Below are 21,020 nucleotides of genomic sequence, written 5' to 3'. Positions count from 1 at the left end.
AAACTTGAACAAAAAATCATTGTTACAATAATTGAGTCATCAACGTCGCGTCAAGGCGAACGCCACGAGGCTTTTGTTTAGTTTTTAAAATACGAAAGGTTCGAATTAGTTGAGAAATAAAAAAAAATATTGGGATAAAATGCTAAGGTTACATTTATTAAAATATTAACTGGACAAAAAATTCTTATGAAAACAATTCAGAAATTCGTCGTCGATTGATTGAAGATCAGTCGCATGTAATATAATAAAAGATAAAAAAAATGTAATAATGAATAATGAGTAAGATGTATGCTACAAAGCCCTAACGCAATTAAAATTACCATTATGACTTTTTTTTTTTTTTACTTTTTACTTGCTTTCTTTAATATTGTAAATATAACTCGTATTATAAGCTAATGATGAAAGTCTACTTCTATGTATTCTTACATATCTAAAGTTACACTCGTCTTTCTCAGCTGTTATACTCTTTCTCTCGTTCGCCACAGCAGCTGTTCTTCATTGTATTCTCTCTTTTTCTCACGTCCTCTTTCACACTCACGCAGAGAATCTCTCCTTATTCCAAGCAAACACAAAATACCCTCATTTTTTTTACTCATTTAAAATTCATAAAGCCACGCTCACTTTGTCGCTCGTCATATAATTTTATCCTTTGATCATGCTCATATACCCTTACATCCCTCAAACTATTTCGCTTACGCTTTTATTCACGTTTTCTCTTTCTCTCTCTCTTTTTCTATACATATTTTTTTAAGCTACTCCCTTTGTTTTTCTCTGAAATAAACTATATTAACTTTGAAAATTCATCCATCTACATAAATGTCTATGCACTTCATATCCTTTTTCTCATTTAATAAATTAACATTCTCGAATACGTCGTGAAGTATTTATATATGTAAAACACACTGCGATAATAAACTTTCAATAAAATGAAACGTATAATACACGCTGCACTATTTTATCATTAAAAATATCGTTAGATTTTCTCATTTGTCATTAAGCTTTCTTTCCGTTTTAAACAGTAGCCGGTATCACGAATCGTACCCGCGTTTATCCAAAACACGTATACACTCATTGTAATAAATATCTCATTTCATCCCGTATTACAATAATATATTTCGATATTTCGTCGTCGTTATAACTAGTTAGCTTTCAGACATAAAATTTCACTCGCCGCTTTTTTTTTTTGTTCATCATTTTATCCTATGTTCGTTTGACTAATGCGTTTAATATGTGTATCGTCACTCAAGTCGACTTACAGCTTTTTGCACTTTTTTTTCAACGATATATTGTAACGATCGTTTCAACTTTTACTTATAAAAAAAAAATTAATCAACGATTCGTACTTGTGTATTCTCTTATTCGTCTGTACATTGAGTTTTTTCTGTTTTGTTTGCTTGTAAATACGTGTAAATTTGAATTTTTCATCACTCACTAGAGAAAATTGTGCTGCGCAAAATTCGTTAAAAAACTAATAATAAATATTCTAAGAGAGAGAGTTATTTTGAATCTTTTTTTTTTTTCCCTCGATCTTTTCGTCTTCGTAATATTTCGTGTGAAAATTACTCGAGCTTGGGGATCGATTAAAAGTGTTTGCGTGTGTTGACCTGCGTATGTTCATAGCAACGGAGTCAGGGCGATTTGCCGTCCGTCTCCAATATATTTTTCTTCTCAAAAATGCAATGTCGAAGATAAATTACTGAAATTAAAAAAAAACTGAGAAAAAATAAAATAATGTGCTCACACTCGCACAAGAGCAAGGGAATCAATCACAATGTAACTGACACATCCATTCGATTCAAATCTTGCTCCCTCCAGTCCACAACTTTTTCACAAACGGTACACGAGTTTCGCGACTGAAAATAAAGTTTTAAACTCAATGCTGTGGTCTCTTGTGCGAGTGCGTGCGATCTAAAATTGATGGTTTACAATTATAAAAATAATTATGAAAAATGGTGATGGGTAAAAAACAGAAAAAGAAAATTAAAAAAAAAAAAAAAAAAAAAACCTGTGTTGGACGCGCGAAGAAGAGAAGCATCCGGGGACTAGAAAGAAGAGCAGAAGGTGGTGCGCGCGCGCGTGAACGGCGCTCATTCGGCGCGTACGACCTTCTCTCTCCGTATCTTAATCTCTCTGTTTCGCTATCTCCTCGCTACCGCTGCTGTTGCGCTCCGGCTCCGTGGCTATGATGACGAGACGTGGTTATAGTGTTTGTAGCTGCTGCTGTTAGCTCTAAGACTCGGGTGGTAACGGGCCTGATTTTTGCGAGTAGATTCCGAGGCCCGGTGGAATTTACTCGTACTTAAGAAAGGTATTCGATTTGGGTTCCCGCTGGGACGGGTGGTTCTGCCAGGCACCCTGCGATGGTCCGTTTGGATTGTTGGGCCCGGCAGGGCCACCCGAGCCAGGGTTACCGCCGCCGGCGTCGCCGCCTCCGCCACCGCCACCGGCTCCGCCGCCGCCGCCGCCGCCACCGCCCTGGTTCATCCAGCTGAGGAAGCCCGAGTTGTTGCTATTACCGATGTTGTTGTTGCCTGATGGTGGCTGTCCTGGTGGGCCGTTTTGGTTGTTGTAGCCCTGGTCGTTTCCCTGGTTCTGGAGGTGATTGCCGATGGCCAGGCCCCAACTGGCCTGGTTGAGGGCCGCCGCCACCAGGGCCGGGTTCATCGGCAACGCCGAGAGATTAAGGCCGCCCATAGCCAAAGGATTGGAAATCCCGGTGCCTTGGCCGCCACCGTTGTTCTGGCCCGTGATACCCAGCGCCTGGAGATTGGGCATGTCGAGGTTACCGCGGTTGCCCGGATTGTTCCAGCCGTTCGGGGCCATGTTGTTGCCCGAGTGGCCCATGTACCTGTTACCTTGGTAATTTCCCTGCATGTTATTGTCGATGGGGCCGCCCGACATCCCGCGCCCGCGCATGTTCGAGTTAATATTGTTAAAGTTTGCCCGGTTGTTGCCGTCAGACTTGGGCGCGGCGTTGGACACGTGAACCGAGACACCCTTGATTATGTGGTCCTCGCCGCAGAGCGACTGGGCAACCTCGGGATCGAGGAACGTCACGAACGAGAAGGCACGGAAGGGCTTCGGGATGAAGACGTCCGTTACCTCGCCGAACTTGCTGAAGTAGTCGCGCAGGTCGTCCGCAGTCAGGTCTTCGGTGCAACGTCCCACAAACACCTTACAAGGCACTTGCTGGATCATGCCCTCCTGGGCCCAAGCGTCAACAAAACATTTCACTATCAATCTATTCTCCTATATATACTCCTTTGCCTGACCAATAGCTACTTATACACGCCCTTGTAACTTAACGACTACAACAATATTGTAACCTTAACTCCCCTCGATCTCACTTTCACGCGCGTCATTTGTACAATACCATACATTTATCGTTCCCTATTTGCACTCTTAATACGTTATCAACATAAAGTATAGTATTGCACATACGTGGATAATACTGGTGTGGTACCAACTAGCAAATAAGTTTCGCTTCGTTTGTAGAGAACATTCAAGAGACTCAACCAGCAAGCAGAGCGTTTGCTTGACGCAATTTTCTAGAGTAAGTGTTGCACACGTAGATTTTACAATCGCTTTCTTCGTCCCCTTCTTCTTGGTGAAGCTTGCTGTTTTTGCAAAAGATAATTGATTTACAACGACAGTTCTACTTATTAAGCTACAGAGTTTGAGTACAAAAAGTTTTACATACATATTTCGATCATTATTGTTACTTCATCAATATTTATAGAAAAAATCATTATTCATTAATATATTTACATAATGTATATATATTTGTGTCCTCCTATAAACCAGAGTATTTTATCAACACTTTAAAAATATACATATACGTATATTTTTTTAAATCCGATCATAATTGACGTACGCAATTTTATACACAAACTTCAAAATTACACCTTCAAACCTTTCAATGTGGCTGTATAAACATGTGGATCCACACGATGATATTAACAAGTGAAAATAAAAAATCATCTCAACTCGCTGTAAAATATCGTTTAAAAAAATGTACGTGAAAAAAAAAATTCTAATAGCAACCTTTATATAAACAAGATAAGCTTTCTTCTCATACTGTTCCAAACCACAAAAAAAAAACCACAAAAAAATTTCTCGGATGAACCCGCAAGTACTCCGATGCAATGCATTACTAAAAATTTCGGCTATTTTTTTGTCATACCACAAACGCTTACGTATTTTTTCTCAACTGAATCTGGAAGCATGTAAAAATTCGACAAGTAGGAATAAAATTAGGTCACGACAGTGGATGCATCTTTTGATTTATAAATAGATAGATTAATCAAACACAACACTATCATGTTTTTGCAACACAACCATATATTGCAATCAATCTTTATAATTCATACATCAATTATCATAATACACTACAAATATATGCTGATTTATATTCCACTTTACACAGTTGTAAGATTAATGCAAACTTTATGTACCTTGGGTAGATAAATTACACCGGCAAGCTTAAAACATTCATCTTAAATAAAATGTTTTTTTACACGAGTACAACTACATATACTCGTTAGTCTATAAATTAAAAGTTTCAAGTTTATGTTGTTACGTACATGATGTATATATATAATTGTAGAGAAACGTCAAGAGTCGCACACGAATCGAAATTTTCGTTACTCCACCTCCCACAAGTTTATCGGACAGTACTTATTAAAAATCCATAAAATGAAATTATACTTTCATACATGTACAAATTCATTGTAAGCGTCAAAATTGGATGAATATAGATTGTATAAATATATAAGTATTTTTATCAAATATATAGAGTAAAAGAAGCCCTCGTGTAATACAATCAGGGGCAGTAAGTGTAAACAACAAATCGTGACGTACTCTTCAAGTTTATTACCAGAAGCAAAAAAAAAAAAAAAAAAATAAAATAAATAAAAATGAAAAAAGGAAAAAAAAACAATCAGACGACACACGCAACTCTCACTTCACGCACGCAAAAACCGGGGAACGGTGAGGACAGTGTTACGAGAAGGAAATGTGAGAAGAGGAAGAGGAAGCAGCTACAATAGTCCCCTTTGACGATAAACCCATAACCGGCACCTGCGCTCAATATCTCGATGACTCCGAGTGGTGGTGATCCCTCGACGGGCGGTGCTTGTAATACCTGTCGTAGTAATTGTTGCTGTCCTTGGAGACGTAACGCGAGGAGCTCTCGTACCTCGAGTCATGGCCGTCGTAGTAGCGCACCTCGTGTTCCTTGCTCGCCCCGTACTCGTCGTACCGCGCGTCCGCCTCCCTACCGTCCGCAACGCCCCGGCCGTCCATAACCGAGTACCGCGAGTCGTAGCGCGCGTCCACCGCGTACCTCGCGTCCTCGTAACCCCGCCCGTCCGCGTACCCATAGCCGTACTTATCGTGCTGCTGCTGCTGCTGCTGCTGCTGCTGTTGTTGCTGCTGCTGCTGATGATGGTGCTGTGACGCGGGCGGCTGTTGCTGCTGCTGTTGGTGCATGTGATGCGACTGATGGGGATGAAGGTGGTGGTGATGCGCGTTGTGATGATCCACCGGGTAAGAGCCGGCGGCGGCAGCGGCTGCATTGCGCTCGTCGTAAGCGTAACGCGCGTAATCCGCAGCAGCCGGGACGTGGTGCTCGGGGGCGTAGGCCCCTTGGGCTGCCGGGGCTCCGCCGCCGGGCGGTATCATAGCCGGCTGGCCATAGCCGCGGGAGTCGTAGGCGGGCGCCGGGGCGGTCTCGGGATAGCTCGGGTACGCGGTGGGTTTGGGCTCAACGTAGCCGTAACCCGGAGCTGGGGGTGCGGGCTCCTGAGCACCAGCCCCGTATTTGTACTTGGCATCGTCGTAGGGGTAATTGGCCGGATAGGAGGGATAGTGCGTGGTTTTATAGTCGTAATCGGCCTCGTACCTCGGCGGTGGGGTTGACTCTTGAGTCATGTTAACGTAGGGCTTGCCGCTCGGCTGTCCGACGGCAGCGGGCACGCTTCGGTGCCGGGCGTTCGCGGCCTGCGACGAATGAACCGGAATCGGACGGTAGTAGTCATTGACTTTGGGCGAGTCATACTGTCGAGCCATCACTATTCCATCAATGTTCTGCAACCAGACACAACGACACGTATGCCCTCGACAATCATCTCTTTTTTTTTGTGTTTTTTTTTTTTTTTTTTTTTGTGTTTTTTTTTTTACTCTCACACTCTTTCTGTTCACTTTTTTTTCGAATTATACAGTAATAGGACATAGATGTAGTTATAATAGTTATGGTAGTAGTATTCAGAGATAGGCGTTTTACTTTACTGATCGTTTGATTATTGTTATTTTTTTTTTCGGGAACTCTTAGTCAAAGAGTGAATAAAAAAAAGAAGTAAAATTGAGACACTGATGGTGCAGTTGGAGGTAGCTGTAAATGCGAAGCAAGCTCGTAGGTATCTCACATTCACGTGATTCACAAAGATCGACCAAAAGTGACCTAATCTTACTAGAGGGTGTACGAATCGACTTTGAATTCAAAGTTTTATGTGAAAACACAATGAGTTTCATCTTGTCGCAAACATTTTTTTGTTACTCAATCATCGAAATTTTCAATTTTTGCTTTAGTTGCATGTACAGCAGTTGTACATATTCGCGGACACTCAGGAGTTACTAAATTTATGATAAAATACCGTTAAGTATCGAAGCATAAATGGACAGATGAAAGTCACTCTGATCTTGATTTGAATCAAACATTAAATTACGCATATTTTTGAGAGAAACTGTCATACCGCATCGGAAAACGTCAAAGTACGCAGATCACACAAAAATCATGCTTTCGGTTATACGCATACCCATACAGGCGCTTAGTTTCGCACCAAGTTCCGGCACACTCATTAAAATAATTAGATTTCTTATTCAATTTTTTTTTTTTTTTTTTTTTACTTTTACTTTTGCAGGCTAGGCTTTTTTTAAAATTATTTTCAACTTCAGAGCGTTATGTTTTGACACTGCTTCTTTGTTCTTGTACGTACGTAAAGCCATTCTATTTCTGATTAAATTCAATCAGCTCATGAAAAAAATGTGCTCTTGAAAAGTACTTCTATTCATGAGAGAAAAAAAAAAAAAAAAAAAAAAAAAAAAAAAAAAAACTCGCGGTAAAACATACACGTTCTGTGGTGATTGTTACTCTATCACTCAATTAACACTCACTTTCAAGTCAAACGCTGTTTCAACTCTACTAACCAAAGCAAATCGCGGTTTGTATTTCGCCCGATATTGGTTCATCCGACATACAGCCCGCGTTTTTTTTTTTTAAATTAATAATCATACTGCGCTGGAGATATCAGTAAAAAAAAGTTTTTTGCTTATTTGAATACACCAAAAAGTAGATAAAAGTTATATCAAGGAACATTTTAAAACGCTCATACAATACACTTCACAAAGAAAACTTTTAATCACATTAATAGTTTAATTTGATCAAACTTCACTATAATCAAAACTTTCTATGCTCAGTAGTAAAAAATTAAAGCTCATGAATTCGCTATCAAATTGACACATTTTAAAAATGAACATCAGTATCGGGTCGCAAAATTTCATGAAAAATAGGTATTAATATCGAAACGAACTACATAAACTATTTTTCACACCAAATTTTTATGTTTAACATAACCCATCCATATCACGCGAATTTTTCTTCTTTTCATATAAAAAGAGGCACTCATTATTCGCTTTTTCAAATCTACTTTAATATTTACGAACAGTGTGGGATTCAGGAATTTAGATGTTGTCATTGAAATCCAAGCGCCACACTCACACTAGTTCTTTCAGCTCTTTCTCTTCACAATACTTTCATACTCCCTCTGATTATAGTCTCTTAAACATTCATCTACATATACCACACTTATGTGCTCGATTCACGTATCATTGCTTGTTGGTATCATTTTCACAAACCCTCATATCTTTCCAAGGTGCAAATTATTATATACATATAAGTAGCGATTTTAAAAGATTATTTATTAAAAATGAATATAATTGCATTAAAATTAAGGTACATACACCTTGGATAGCCTTTAATGAAAATCAAAAAAATTCTAGATTATGCATGTTTAATATATATCACATCATGAAAGTGTGTGCTACTGCAGCTATAATTATTTTAATAGAAATTTTTGTTTAATATTGATACATCTTTGTTATGCATAAGTATAAAATTTTTTTTAATCACTCAATACCACGTATCTATTGTTTAATAAGGTCTAGTTCTCACGTAATATTTAAAGGTTACCTTGCTGTTTGGTACTTTGACATCACACCATCTGCCATCAATCATATGACGCTGAGCAAGGCATCTCAACTGAGATTCATAGCTTCCAAATCTGATGAATCCAAATCCTTTGCTCTGCCCAGATTTTGCATCTTTTTTTACCTGAACATACAAAATTAAAAATCAATAATCATACGAAACCGAAGTACCGTAATTGTATCAACAATAGCATCAACTTACCTGGGCCATCAGAACTTCACCAAACGTCTCAAAGTATTCTCTAAGATTCTGTTCGGATGTTTTCCATGGTAAGCCAAGTACAATCAAATCAGTACAACGAAGCTTAGTCTCCATACGTTTGGTCTTAGCAGTGGAATTTTCCAAGTTATCATCAGATTTGCGCTTGTTCTCTAAAACAAATTAATAAAAAATTTTCTAGTTACAACCCTTAACTTTGACCGTTAAAAGTTTTGCGACAAATGAAAAATTAAAAAATTCCCTTTTATTAATCGTATACTTATGTCATCTAATATAAATATGTTATCTAGACAGTAATCGAACGCACCGTATCGTTTGGCTCATTCGTTTTATTATTGTTCCATTCGAAATATAAGTACATGATATCTCGCAAGGAAGAAAATAAAATGAATTTGGTATGTCTTCAAACGAGTCGAATGAAATATAATTAAGTTTTTTGGCAAAGCTGGGCAAGTTAAGCGAGTAGACGACGTTGCTTTTCCAACAGGGACCTCCACGCATACACAAATACTCCGAGCGCTTGAAATGTCTACCCCATAATCATTGAGGTATACTGACCTCAAGGGGGTGTGTACAGTAGACGGCCAGATATTCCCGACCCCCTCCGACTAGTCATATACAGAAGTACATGATTTCAGTGTCACTCAACCCGCGGAGACGGTCGGGAATATATGGCCGTCTAGTGTAGACAGCTGTCTTGATAGTCTTGGCCATCAATACAAATGTACACCCCAATGACTTCTGGTCCGCTCAAAGCGCTTGAAGCAATTTAATCTAGGGAGGGTATGTTTAATATCTAATAATGAGTCTAATGTTTACATCCATGCAGCGAGCTCTGCTGCCTAAATTCACACGGGGGAAATTTCTCGTCTTTCGCTCTCTTGCTTGGATCGTACGTCGCCTAACGCTTGCGATTATACCAACGAACAAGACGAGTGGAGAGTAGAAGAGGTCGAGTAGGAGAAGGCTTACAACATAGTTATACACGTGTTAGTAATGTAGAAAATGGAGTACTGTTGCTGCAAAGTAACGTCGGCGCCATGGAAGCTTACCCAAGTATATACAAGAGTATGTATCAGATGTACCTATGAGTTCGAATGGAAGGAGCTTTTCAAAATGATGCACAGATATCGCGGGTGCATTTGACAAACTCACCTTTGGGGAAGACGCAAAAATAGACGGACTTGCCCCAACCATTGTCTGGCGGGTGGAGCTTGCCATCGGTAATGCGAATGCCGCGCATCGCCCGGGACTCGGGGTTGCGGTACTTGAGGCCGCAGGTGCCGGGGAATTGAGCGGAGAGCGTCGTCAGGAGCAGCGTGCTGTCGTCCTCGGTCGGCAGCTCGATCGGCTCCTCGCCCTCGTCCTCCGCGACTTGTATGTACGTCATCTTCTCCTGGTGCACGGGCGACGTTTCCTCCTCGTGATCCAACTTGGCGGCTTATAGATACACGCCTCGAATAAAACTTCTTCTTTCTCACTTACGCACACACGGAAGGTGTGGGTAAGCAGTACTTCTTGGGGTACTGGGTGGGTGGTGCTGGTTTCGCTTCCTTTGCTCGCTCTCTTTCGCTTTTACGAACGCAAGCGCATTAACAGCAGCAGCGGCGTAGGTTAGTGTATAATGGTATTGATTATACAACGGGCTCCGAAAATGTCGGAAAGAAAAGGGGGGAGGGTCGAGACAGAGTTAAAGCTATGGCGTCAATTGCAACTCTTCAAATTTCTCCACTGTATCAGCATCTATAGAGACAGTACTTGTCTTCCTTTCTTCTCTTTCTCCCAGACAGGCGTCAAACACACAAGCAGCAAAATACACACAGCTATTTGAGAGAGGAAGATTCGCGGCTCTGATGGATAGTGCCTCAATTCATTTCTTTAGGTTTATTGCGAAATATTGTCGTTAATGTTCGATGAAATTGAATCGAAATATCTCAAGAGTAGCCTAAAATACTTTTTTTCCCAGGCACAAAACAGACGCACACAGTCGCTCGCAGGCAAGCACAAGCAATCACGCTATCACGCAACGAACGCACTCTCCCTCGCAGCAACACACAGCTCTCGCTCTTTTCAAGTGTCGCGGCTCATACCAGGAACGAAAATGGTGGACGCGAGCTCGAGGAGAACCGACTCAACCGACCCGATTGTCTTACAACCGCACCCCCTCCCTCTGCTTTTTTCTCGATGGAGAAGAATCTAGAATACAGTACGCATGCGCTTTGGGATTCCAAAAGGTCACGTGACTCTCACGATATATATTATATAGTCACTTGAGGGAAAAATAATACATGGGTGCAATTCTATTTTTATTTTTTTTAAACGTTCAACGACTGTAAAACGATAAAAGCCTTGGAATAACATATTTTTGAGGAGATGACAATTATACCTTAACTATTTTTTTCCAACTCAATTAGTCTTTTGCAGCTTAAAACTTTCCTTTGAAAGTGCGAAAACGCACATTTAACCTTTAGCGGAGATCTTTAGCGGTTTTTTTTTTAAGAATTATCTTGCTTGGTACTTTACTAATCCAAATGAAACAAGCAAATTAAAATTTACAATTTTGTTGCTTTTGATATTTGTTACATGTTTTTGTCTACCATTTCTACAAAATCATACTTTCATAACATTTTGAATGTTAATATTGCAAGTATACTTGCAACATGTATATGTTTTGACTTTTTTTTTTTTTTTTTTTTTTAGATTATGAACATGAACAAATTTTTTCAAATTAATCCAAAGAAGTCTTTCTTTTTTTTATTTATTGCAATCACTTCTTTCGTTAAATTTTTTTATCCGATTTTAATGAACTTGAGTTCATGTTAAAATCAGTACAATTTGGATGAATATTTTTTTTTTAATTATACTTTTTGTGACCGTGATTGTACGCTTCGTGACACTCTGAGACGTAATTGATCGTACCTTGTGCGGAAAAGTGACATCATCACAATTAGAGAATTCTACTGCTGAGGCTTTATTTTGGCGTTTACGTAAGTGAGATTATTTTAATACATTTCAAACTTAGATTTCTTATGTTAGCAATGGTGGATTATTACTATTTTTCGTAAATCATTTATATGACATTGTAACCTCATGCCCTCACTGTGTTTGCAAATCAGCTGATCTAAATCAATTGAGGTTATCTAAAGATGCTTGCCAAAAGTATGTTAAATATAAAAAATATGATACATAATTTATTTTTTATTGTAGGAAGAAACTAGAGCAAAATGTCACTCGCTAGTACGTTGTACGGAGTACTTTTCAAACGTTCTTCAACGATGGCACTCACAATTATTGGTGGTGCCTTCATATTTGAAAGGACTTTTGATTTGGCAACTGACAAAATATTCCGTGCCTACAACAAAGGAGTAAGTAAATAAATTCTAAATCAAATGCATGTGCTTGTTTGTTATGAATTTGATTCATTTACTTGAATTTTTTTTCAGAAATTGTGGGATGACATCAAGCACAACTACGAACAGTAAATTATTGAATATTAGTTCAAATGGATAAACTATACATGTTTATGTATTTAATAAAAATCATGTTATTTCTTTTGTAAAAAAGTTCATTATAGCTTATTTATGAATCAAGAAGTCAACGTTGTTTACGGTTAACTCAGGACTTTATTTATCAAATAAATGTTTATTTGACGGTCAGGTAATGCCTATTATTTTTCTAATTTCTTCTTACAATTCTTATTTTCCTGTTCCATTTGAAAAACCTAGTAAAGGACAACAATAACTAATTTCCGCACTTCCTAAACATTCTTCACCTGAATATAAAACGGAGTACTGAAACATTGAAAAGTCCATCACACCTTTGTAAAAAAACTGGATTTCAAAAACTTTTATTATTTTACCTGGCCAGGTGTAACAGCTCTCTGTGGTTGACGTGCTCGAACGAGTAACTCATCATTGGCAGTCTTGAAAATTGAACAAGGTACCAGTGGCTGGCTCCGTTCGAATTTGAATTCACAATCAAAAACCCCTTGGCTATTTTTTAGTGAATTGGGTTCTTTGCATAACCAATGCACCTTAGATGTCATAAAAAATTCACAAAGTAGTGCCGGATGTTCTGTTCCAGCAGCCTTAAACATTTATTATCATATTTAAGTGAAAAATCTCTTTTTTATCTCATCAATTGTATCACTTACTACATAAATGTTGTTATTGTCTCGGTCCTTACGACAAACAAAGTAAGATGTAGAACCTCTTTGAATTTTACATCTTTGTCCTATGGTCCATAAGTGAATTCCATTATGCTCACCAACGCAACGCCCATTATCCACATCTATGAAATGTCCTGGTTTGTCTTCTATGTACTGTAAAAATGGTAGATCTCATTGCCAATATATGCTACTTTATATATTTTTATTTACTAAAAATATTTACCTCAACAATGAAATTCTGAAAATTCTTTTTACCTATAAAACAAATACCCATACTTTCTTTTTTATTCACAATTCTATTCAAACCATTTCTTCTAGCAATTTCAAATACATCTTTCTTTAAATGTTCTCCTAATGGAAACATAGTTCTACTTAACGATTTTTGCGATATCTGTGATAAGAAAAAAGTTTGATCTTTATGAATATCTTTGGCTTTCAATAGAGAAGCATCTGAATAATAATAAAAAAATGTACTTATAGTTCAATTCCAATAAGTAAGAATTAAATAAATGAATAAACTGTTTGTTCTCACTTTCATTCGACAAATAATCTTCCAGGTACGAATTAAAACTATTCCTGGCATAGTGCCCCGTTGCTATGCAGTCAGCTTTAAGCTCTTTAATGGCATAATTAAAAAACCTATCGAATTTAATTTTTTTATTGCAGTTAATATCTGGATTAGGATTTATTCCCGTTTCATAACAGTGCAACATATCGCTAAAAAAAAAGCACATTTTTTTAAGATAAATTTCATTCGAAGTATAATAAAGGAAGAACTATTAAGTACCTGAAAACTTCATTCCAATATTCTTTGACGAAATTTACTTCGATCAAAGGTATTTTTAATTTATCACATATCCACTTTGCGTCTTCATAATCTTTATCCACTTGGCAAACGCCAAGCTCATCAGGCAAGTCCCAGTTTTTCATGAATACTCCAGTGACGTTAAAACCTAAATTAAAAGTGTGCATTGCATGTACACTTAACTTTTAGTTCATAAATTAAATGTAATAACTGTCAATTTACCTTTTGATTTAAGAAGAATTGCAGTCACAGCACTGTCAACTCCACCAGAAACACCCAGAGCAACTTTTTTGAACATTTTTTGAATTTTTTACACGTTTAACGTTTTTATTAATTTTACAACGAAGATAGCACATTTCACACACACCTAGGCTTACTTGAAATGATTGAAATTCATAAAAATTATTTCATTATTGTTTCTGAAAAATAAACATATTACTATGTCACACATTTATTAAAATGATTGATCGATCTTGCATCAACTACTGTATTATTAGACGAAAAATCAAAAGCGGCGCGCATGACTATTAATTATTTGCTGGTTTACAAAAGAAAAACATACATATATTCATTGACGAAAACACGCTGATAACTTTGAAGTTAAAACTTTTTTTATAATAAAATTAGGTTTGCCAGGTAGAGAAATTTATTATAAATAATTGAAATTAAATCCAACGATTATTTTTGAAAGAGTTCATTCAACACATCTTTTTCGGTAATCATTAAATCGATTTTGGTACATCGTTTGATTGCCCTGTAACCGGCGCGATTTCGGAGTCGACAAGTACAACATACATACCTATAGGTATAGTTATACACCTACACACACACCATAAAACAACGCAATAGTTAGATAGTTACGTCGGCCGAAAAAAAACATACAAATAAAAGTAAAGTAAGTACTTGTAGGCATAAAATCAAAAACTCAAAGTGATGCAAAGTGAAATGCAGGTGAATGAACCCGATCGGAAAAAGATTCCGTACGCCGGAAGGTAGTATACGGGCCGTTTATGTTTACCGGAAAGAATCTTCACGGGCCGTATGGGTCGTGTTACCACGTTACCATCAGGTACCTTTCCGGTCAGGTTTGTCTGCGTCGCGTCGTGCGTAAGAAGTGTGTACTGCTGCCAGTGCACAGTGCAGTAGGTCTACCGACCTATAAGTACAATAAGGTGAAAATATAAGTACAGCTCGCGAACACGATTTACGCGACAACGACGTGGCAACGGAGTCAACCCCGAGACTTGTGCCGTGTCTTATACCTAACACTTGAAGTTTAGTTGAATCGAAATTAATTGCTCAAGTGCAAAATTAAATATAGCACCAAAGTTCCGAACGACCAGACTTACATATTTTCTTATGCGTACGGTGGGCTGTGTCTTCCGCGATTATTTGTCGCAACTTCGTGCTTGGCACTTATTGACGTGCCTCTTTTTTGATGGTCCGCTTTATTGACCACGTATATGTGATGTAAAAGGAGCTGCTGACTGTTCTTATTATTTTGGATCTAGACAGGTAGATGTCTAAAATAACAATGTTTTGTTAAACAAACTTCGTAGCTGTTGATTCTTGGTTCTGGTAGTTTTGAGTGTCTTTATTGAAAGAGGCTATAAGTAAAGTGTTTGGTTGTTCGATGCTTACAGATACTTTTTTTTACAATAAGAAGCCATGGGTTCCTCTCCAAGCAGACTTGAGGATTTATCAAAAAATACACATTTGGAGATGTTCTGCAGTAAGGATTCGATACCCCTGGATGATCCATTCTGGGGTAGATTCCTCTCTTACAACATGAGACCACCTCTGACTAGAAACGATCAAATCGAGCTGGACTCGCGTTTAGATTTGTGCTGTCAAAAGTTGTTAGTTAATAATCAATATTCAGGAAATATTGGATCGTTGATTCAGATCTCTTTACTCCGGGTTCATGATCTTCTCACAATGTCTGACTCTGAAAAGTAAGTAGACATTGTTTCCAATAATCAATTGATCTTTTGTAATGTTTTAAAATGTACTTTTCAGTATAATGCCTGCTTGGCAAACGTACAATGCACTGTTTGCTGTGAGGTGTATTTTGAAGTATTTGATCGAGACTGTGGGAGAGGAAGAAATGGTTAAGCACGTAGAAGTACAGCTAACTGGTGAAAACATCAACAGTCTACTACCTGTTCGCTTGCAATCTTTTTTTGGAGCTCTAGTAAAAGTAATCGTAGATGTGCCACTTTGGTAAGACAAATTATATCTACAACAAATTCAAAAATCAATGAAAAGATTTTAAATTCTTTAATTTTTTTTAGCGAGTTCACTTATCTCGTTCATCTTGAAGCTATTAATTGCCTACTAGTGCTGCTATCGGTACAACTTTTTTCGCAAACTGCAGCAGAATACAGTACAGTTTATCGAATCGTCATGGACGAAGAATTAAGTGGGCATGCTCCGGTAATGGTTTGTACATTGTTGAATAATTTTGCTGAACAAGCCCATGCTCCACCAGGCCTTTTAACTCCTCAGCCAGGCTCCAGTATTGTTCTTAGTATTGCAGGTATGCGAAAAAAATTCTTTACTTTTTAATTGTCTCGCAAGTTTATTTTGATGTAACACACGTTGAAACAGCGGGACTGTGGAATGTCATTACTATGGGTATGGGGAATAGTTCAAAAAATGTTCAAGTTGCGCACGGTGGAATTGTGGAAGATGTAGAAAAAAAAAGAGATACAGAAACACCATTAGCTAGTCAATCATTATTACTTTTGTTAGTTCTCACAAATCATTGGACAGCATCGTCAAATCCTTATAGGGATGCACTTTTTGAATTTTCAAACGTTAAAGGTTCGTATTTTTTTCTTATTTGCAATCATCAATCATACTTTGAATGTGTTGTGAAATCTTGAAAAAAAAAATTTACAGATGACTGTGAGACGTTCTGTAAAGCACAATGCTCATTTAAATTTAACGTCGATAAATTGTACAATACGATTTGTAAAGTACCAAACTCTGATGAGGTAACTCTTTTATTATACATGTTACTTCACAGAAATCCTAACGTAAAGCAACACATAATGCAAAGGCCTGATGTACAACTATTAGTAAGTGCTTAAAGTGGTCAAAATATTGGATAAATATTACAAGTTACAAGCTTAAAATTAATTACAGGTGATTCCTATTTTGAGAATACTCTATCATGCTCCAGAAAACACTTCGCATCATATTTACATGTCTTTGATTATTCTTTTGATTTTGAGCGAAGATGAGACGTTCAATAAAATGGTTCATGATGCGGTAAGATTGGATTTTTACTATCAGTCCTAAAATTTAATTGAATTGATTTGTTAGCCCCATTTTTGTTCTCATTTAGATGTTGAAAGGAATCACGTGGTACACTGAAAGATCTATAAGCGAAATTTCCTTGGGTGGTTTGTTGATTCTTGTTGTGATCAGAACTATACAATATAATATGTTGAAAATGAGGGTAATTGATTCAAAAACATACAACGTTTAAATAAAAACTGTAGGGAATATTCTAGTTTTTTTTTTTAAACTCATCAGGACCGATATCTGCATACGAATTGCTTGGCTGCTTTGGCAAACATGTCGAGCCAGTTTAGGGCATTGCATCCTTACGTTAGCCAACGTTTGATAAGCTTGTTTGAGACGTTAGCAAAAAAACACGCTAAACTTGAAGCTACGATCAGAACCCAGTCTTCCACGTCAACATCCACTACAGTAAATGTTGCTGTTAATGGTAGTGTGGCAAACAGCGATCTGGTGAGAATTTTTTTTTCTCACAACAATTGATTCACGTTTATATTTTACACAAATTTTTCTCACTTACCTTTGTCAAGATTCAGGATTTGACAGTATTGGAGGAAGTTTTACGGATGGTTTTAGAAATCATAAACAGTACTTTAACACATCAGTTGGCTTACAATCCTAATTTAATTTATACTCTACTCTACAAGAAAGACATATTCCAACAGTTTAGGACGCATACAGCGTTTCAAGATATAGTACAAAACATCGATTTGGTAAGATTCAGGTTGACAAATAAATATTTTCGATAAAAAAAAGCGTTTTTACAAATTTTTGTAATTTTTTTAGGTGATTACTTTTTTCTCGGAAATGCTTGAGCAGAAAGAACATTCTCAACTTGGTGTTAGTCAAGTACTAGCAACAATACAGCAAGGCACAAGTCAGTGGCAGAAAGATCGTTTGAGGGTGAGTATGAAAATTAAATAAAGTATCTAGCAACGATACATTTTTGTTTATTTTGGATTTGATAAATTTTAGATATTCCCAGAGCTCAAATTCAAGTACGTTGAGGAAGAACAGCCCGAGGAATTCTTTATTCCATACGTCTGGAGCATTGTATGTCAGAGTGCATTGCTTCACTGGAATGCAGAAAATATAAAGCTATTCCTACCGAGTCAAAGCGAGCAAACGACAATTGTAGTTTGCTGATACGAAAATTAATTACAGATCGTTAAATTTGTTAAACGCTAAAACGTTTGCGGTATTCACTTAATCACGACTGAAGTTTATTATTTAATTAAATTGTACATTTTTTTATCTAATCAAACGAATATATTACATATAAAATTGAAAAGCATGAACAAATTTCATACTTAAAAAACCAACATGCAAACTGATAAAATTCTATAAACTCAAGTGAAAGAAAGACTTTATTATTAACTCCTATTTATCAGAAGCTTATGATAACTTATTACTTAGGTTTGGCTGACAAAGTAAAAATACTTACCTTTTGTAAGCGCAAAATTTTATCAAACGCGAGTATTTACCGTGAAATCATAAATAACGTAAATTGGTGAATGATTATTAGCTTATTTATTTTTATCAGTAGAAAAATTGTAAATAATTTTCTAACTATAAGCTGTGCTAAAACATACCATGTTACAGACTTTATGTTATTTAATGTAAGAGTAATTCACGATTACACTTCGTCTGTACATAATTACAGCTGTTTTGAGAATAAGTATTATATAATAAATTTACTATAACAAGATTTGTATACAAAAGAAAATGTTTCATTTACTCACCCAGCTATGGAATGAATTCCTAAGATGTAATTTTATTATCATCAGATCAACAAAACATACTCTACTTCACTGACCAAAATGAAATTCTCTACTAGCTATTGCATTAATCAATTTAAAAAAAAAAAAAAAAAACATACGAAAAATTACGTTATTAAAAAAATAAGGTCCATCTCTTTCAGCTACATGAAACTTTGGAATTTGGTAGGAATGAACAATGAGGAGAAAGATGACGTATGAAAATAAAGTACAAACAGTGGTTTTTGGAAATTTTTTTTTTCGAATGTACACCTTTATTAAACAAATACACTTGACGTCTTAGTATTATTTATAATATATATATTTATATGTATCATTAAGGTAGTAATTTATATTCCTAGCACGTGCAGCGTGTGTATGCGCATGTGTGAATTGTTTTTCTTTTTCATTCTGCTCTATTGCTAATATTGGTTTTTTTTTGTCTCCTTTTTTTTAGCTGAACAATCTCAGTTTGCGAATTCAACGAGATCTATTATCGTAATATTTGGACATTTGTGTGCGCCACGAAAAAAGAAAAACAAACGCTTCGAGTTGCTCAGTTAATTACAATTATCCAGGGTTTTACAGTTCGAACGGAAAACGCAACAGAGAATAAGTACATGGTCTCAGCGAGAAAAAACGCCCTTCTTTCTTTTTCTTCATCAACGTTTGCATATGTATACATTATATCTATATTTTCGTTAAAGTTAATTTGTTCGGATGTGGATTTTAAAACATACAAGTATACGTAAGCATAATATGCAGTGGTACCTCGTTTGTTCTCTATCATTACATATCAATGATAATGTTTTGCCCTTAACTTTAAATATTAGCTTTACGATTAGTTAACACACAATTTTTACTTCGGTACTGGTAGGGAGCTTTTTTTTTTTTTTTTTAAATTTATCATTTTTGTTTTAAAGTCGTGATACATACGTATAAACTTTATTATTTAATTTGATGCATATATATATGCGTGACGTGGTGCTCGTACATAGGATTCTTGTTTCAAAGCCAAAAGCTGCAGAGATGCACGATTTCACTCTCTCGTCTTTCCTCGTAACTTTTTCCCGTTCGTTTTCCCATCTGTAGGGTTTGTCATTTGTGTGCGTCGTCTAGTGCAACGATGGAAAAGAAAAAATTAATTAACAAAACGCTCGACGTCGGACGGGTCAAAGCAAAAACCGCGCGTCAGAAAAATGCAATAAGTATCTCCCTCTAGAAGCATCACGTAAACGCGCGCTTGTTACACGTAATACAGAGAAAAAAAATGGATTTCCCGACGTCGTCATCTTTATTTTTTTTCTTTTTTTTCCCTCGTTGGATATACAACGGCGCATCTCTCTCTCGTTCGTACATGTATACGCATCTCGCCAATTTAAGTTTTTACAAGGCCTGACCTCCGCTTCGTCGCGTTTCATTATCATACACACACTCTCGAGTGTCGCTCGCGATGCGCGCATTTTATACATATACTTTGATGCAACTACAACGGGGACAAGGAGCGTGATGGCGTTTTTTTTTTTTTTTTTTCATTATTCTTGCAGCTGAACAAGATGTTGTTGCTCCCGGTGCCTCGAACAGCCCACCTGTACACGTATACTTTTACAGCTTGATTTTTTTTTGTGATTATTCCCTGCGCTCAATTTATGTTTTCAATGTGCACGTGTAAGTATAAGTGCAAGTGGATTTTTAACATTTGTTGTTTCAAATAACTCGTGCTTGCGGCGCTTTTACACGGGAAAAAAAAAAAAAAAATACGCGAACCTTTTTGCATCCATTCTCGCTTTGAGATTCATGTTTCCGATGGAGCATTGGTATAACATCGGATGGTTTTTGCGTCTTCATTATTTTGTTGTTCTTTCGTTCATCCTCAAATTTTCGGGTGCATTACAATAATCATTAGCTGCCTGCACGAAAAACAATACAAAGTGCGCATTTATAGGTAAGTATACAAATCAATCGTCGCAAATAATATTTTTTTATTTTTTATTTTTCGTTTTTTTTTGTTTTTCACATTTTGTTCGAATACTCGGAGAAGTATGTACATGTCACGCAAAAGCCTCGAGAGGGAGAGAGAGAAGAAGAGCAAGATGCGAAACTAGGATAAGCCCCCGCGCGCGAGTTCCGAGTTCAAAAATGCATTCCAGTCGCTGCTTTCGTCCCTCGTAGTCTATATGCATAAGCTGCAAAGCTCTAGGCCCGTTGTCGCGTGCACGTGGGGTATATAATAATGGCCGAGCCCTAATTTCGACTCTCCTCGAGTGACTCCTCGTGTACAGTACATTATATATACCTCTCGGTTGCACGTGAATGTTGTACACGTTTCTTTCTTTTGCTCATTTTTTTGTTGTTGTTCATTGTTACGTTTATTCATAAATATATTTGCTTTGTTCTTACTTGCAAGGTCGCATTCATTTGTTGATTAGTTAATTAGTGTTTTTTTTTTTTTTTTTTTTTTTTTTTTTTTTTTTACTTTTTTGTTTAAGTACAATA

General features: G+C 37.0%; 4 protein-coding genes across 9 annotated transcripts; 2 read left to right on the top strand and 2 right to left on the bottom strand.

The window, feature by feature from the left end:
• Positions 1 to 330: 330 nt before the first annotated feature.
• TBPH (TAR DNA-binding protein-43 homolog) lies at positions 331 to 10,616 on the bottom strand. Of its 4 annotated transcripts, XM_089596239.1 has the most exons (5): positions 9,641 to 10,616; positions 8,468 to 8,637; positions 8,249 to 8,389; positions 2,472 to 3,204; positions 331 to 2,429 (listed from the first exon to the last, which is right to left on the bottom strand). In XM_089596239.1, exons 1-5 carry the CDS (start codon positions 9,873 to 9,875, stop codon positions 2,290 to 2,292), a joined length of 1,419 nt encoding a protein of 472 aa, XP_089452365.1. In that variant the 5' UTR covers positions 9,876 to 10,616; the 3' UTR covers positions 331 to 2,289. The 4 variants fall into 4 exon arrangements, with proteins under 4 accessions (XP_089452365.1, XP_014211139.1, XP_014211140.1 ...); XM_014355653.2 differs by having other exon boundaries at positions 331 to 3,204; XM_014355654.2 differs by having other exon boundaries at positions 331 to 3,201.
• A 765-nt stretch (positions 10,617 to 11,381) lies between these two features.
• On the top strand, positions 11,382 to 12,141 carry ox (ubiquinol-cytochrome C reductase complex subunit oxen). 2 transcript variants are annotated; one of them, XM_089596506.1, is made up of 3 exons: positions 11,382 to 11,472; positions 11,693 to 11,850; positions 11,929 to 12,141. In XM_089596506.1, the coding sequence occupies exons 2-3, from the start codon at positions 11,710 to 11,712 to the stop codon at positions 11,965 to 11,967; spliced, it is 180 nt and encodes a 59-aa protein (XP_089452632.1). In that variant the 5' UTR covers positions 11,382 to 11,472; positions 11,693 to 11,709; the 3' UTR covers positions 11,968 to 12,141. The 2 variants fall into 2 exon arrangements, with proteins under 2 accessions (XP_089452632.1, XP_014211145.2); XM_014355659.2 differs by lacking the exon at positions 11,382 to 11,472 and adding an exon at positions 11,487 to 11,620.
• LOC106641286 (mitochondrial tRNA-specific 2-thiouridylase 1) lies at positions 12,140 to 14,320 on the bottom strand. Its single transcript, XM_089596505.1, has 8 exons — positions 14,258 to 14,320; positions 13,681 to 13,877; positions 13,441 to 13,606; positions 13,186 to 13,370; positions 12,877 to 13,103; positions 12,639 to 12,806; positions 12,345 to 12,572; positions 12,140 to 12,276 (listed from the first exon to the last, which is right to left on the bottom strand). The coding sequence occupies exons 2-8, from the start codon at positions 13,754 to 13,756 to the stop codon at positions 12,181 to 12,183; spliced, it is 1,146 nt and encodes a 381-aa protein (XP_089452631.1). The 5' UTR covers positions 13,757 to 13,877; positions 14,258 to 14,320; the 3' UTR covers positions 12,140 to 12,180.
• A 310-nt stretch (positions 14,321 to 14,630) lies between these two features.
• Positions 14,631 to 18,474, top strand: LOC106641260 (dymeclin). Of its 2 annotated transcripts, none has more exons than XM_014355620.2 (12): positions 14,631 to 14,973; positions 15,102 to 15,413; positions 15,478 to 15,681; positions 15,753 to 15,997; positions 16,069 to 16,284; positions 16,363 to 16,541; positions 16,609 to 16,734; positions 16,811 to 16,924; positions 17,002 to 17,220; positions 17,304 to 17,480; positions 17,554 to 17,670; positions 17,743 to 18,474. In XM_014355620.2, the coding sequence occupies exons 2-12, from the start codon at positions 15,127 to 15,129 to the stop codon at positions 17,911 to 17,913; spliced, it is 2,055 nt and encodes a 684-aa protein (XP_014211106.2). In that variant the 5' UTR covers positions 14,631 to 14,973; positions 15,102 to 15,126; the 3' UTR covers positions 17,914 to 18,474. The 2 variants fall into 2 exon arrangements, with proteins under 2 accessions (XP_014211106.2, XP_014211103.2); XM_014355617.2 differs by having other exon boundaries at positions 17,298 to 17,480.
• Positions 18,475 to 21,020: the final 2,546 nt, after the last annotated feature.

This window comes from Copidosoma floridanum, unplaced genomic scaffold (assembly GCF_036245765.1).
Source record: "Copidosoma floridanum isolate Cflo_tuat_1 unplaced genomic scaffold, Cflo_Japanese_pri ptg000030l, whole genome shotgun sequence".
Lineage (NCBI taxonomy): Eukaryota > Metazoa > Arthropoda > Insecta > Hymenoptera > Encyrtidae > Copidosoma > Copidosoma floridanum.
This window is presented reverse-complemented; position numbering and strand designations above follow the sequence as displayed.

What these genes read in the sequence shown, in the direction of transcription:
- TBPH (XM_014355652.2), bottom strand. Translation starts at nt 9,875, where the DNA reads ATGACGTACATACAAGTCGCGGAGGACGAGGGCGAGGAGCCGATCGAG. An exon ending in TTTTTGCGTCTTCCCCAAAG is followed by an intron (nt 8,638 to 9,640) that starts GTGAGTTTGTCA and finishes AATTTGTTTTAG; the next exon opens with AGAACAAGCGCAAATCTGAT. An exon ending in TCAAAGTACCAAACAGCAAG is followed by an intron (nt 6,088 to 8,248) that starts GTAACCTTTAAA and finishes GTCTGGTTGCAG; the next exon opens with AACATTGATGGAATAGTGAT.
- ox (XM_089596506.1), top strand. Translation starts at nt 11,710, where the DNA reads ATGTCACTCGCTAGTACGTTGTACGGAGTACTTTTCAAACGTTCTTCA. An exon ending in TCCGTGCCTACAACAAAGGA is followed by an intron (nt 11,851 to 11,928) that starts GTAAGTAAATAA and finishes ATTTTTTTTCAG; the next exon opens with AAATTGTGGGATGACATCAA.
- LOC106641286 (XM_089596505.1), bottom strand. Translation starts at nt 13,756, where the DNA reads ATGTTCAAAAAAGTTGCTCTGGGTGTTTCTGGTGGAGTTGACAGTGCT. An exon ending in AATTCTTCTTAAATCAAAAG is followed by an intron (nt 13,607 to 13,680) that starts GTAAATTGACAG and finishes CTTTTAATTTAG; the next exon opens with GTTTTAACGTCACTGGAGTA. An exon ending in AGATTATTTGTCGAATGAAA is followed by an intron (nt 13,104 to 13,185) that starts GTGAGAACAAAC and finishes ATTATTATTCAG; the next exon opens with ATGCTTCTCTATTGAAAGCC.
- LOC106641260 (XM_014355617.2), top strand. Translation starts at nt 15,127, where the DNA reads ATGGGTTCCTCTCCAAGCAGACTTGAGGATTTATCAAAAAATACACAT. An exon ending in TAGTACAAAACATCGATTTG is followed by an intron (nt 17,481 to 17,553) that starts GTAAGATTCAGG and finishes TAATTTTTTTAG; the next exon opens with GTGATTACTTTTTTCTCGGA. An exon ending in GGCAGAAAGATCGTTTGAGG is followed by an intron (nt 17,671 to 17,742) that starts GTGAGTATGAAA and finishes GATAAATTTTAG; the next exon opens with ATATTCCCAGAGCTCAAATT.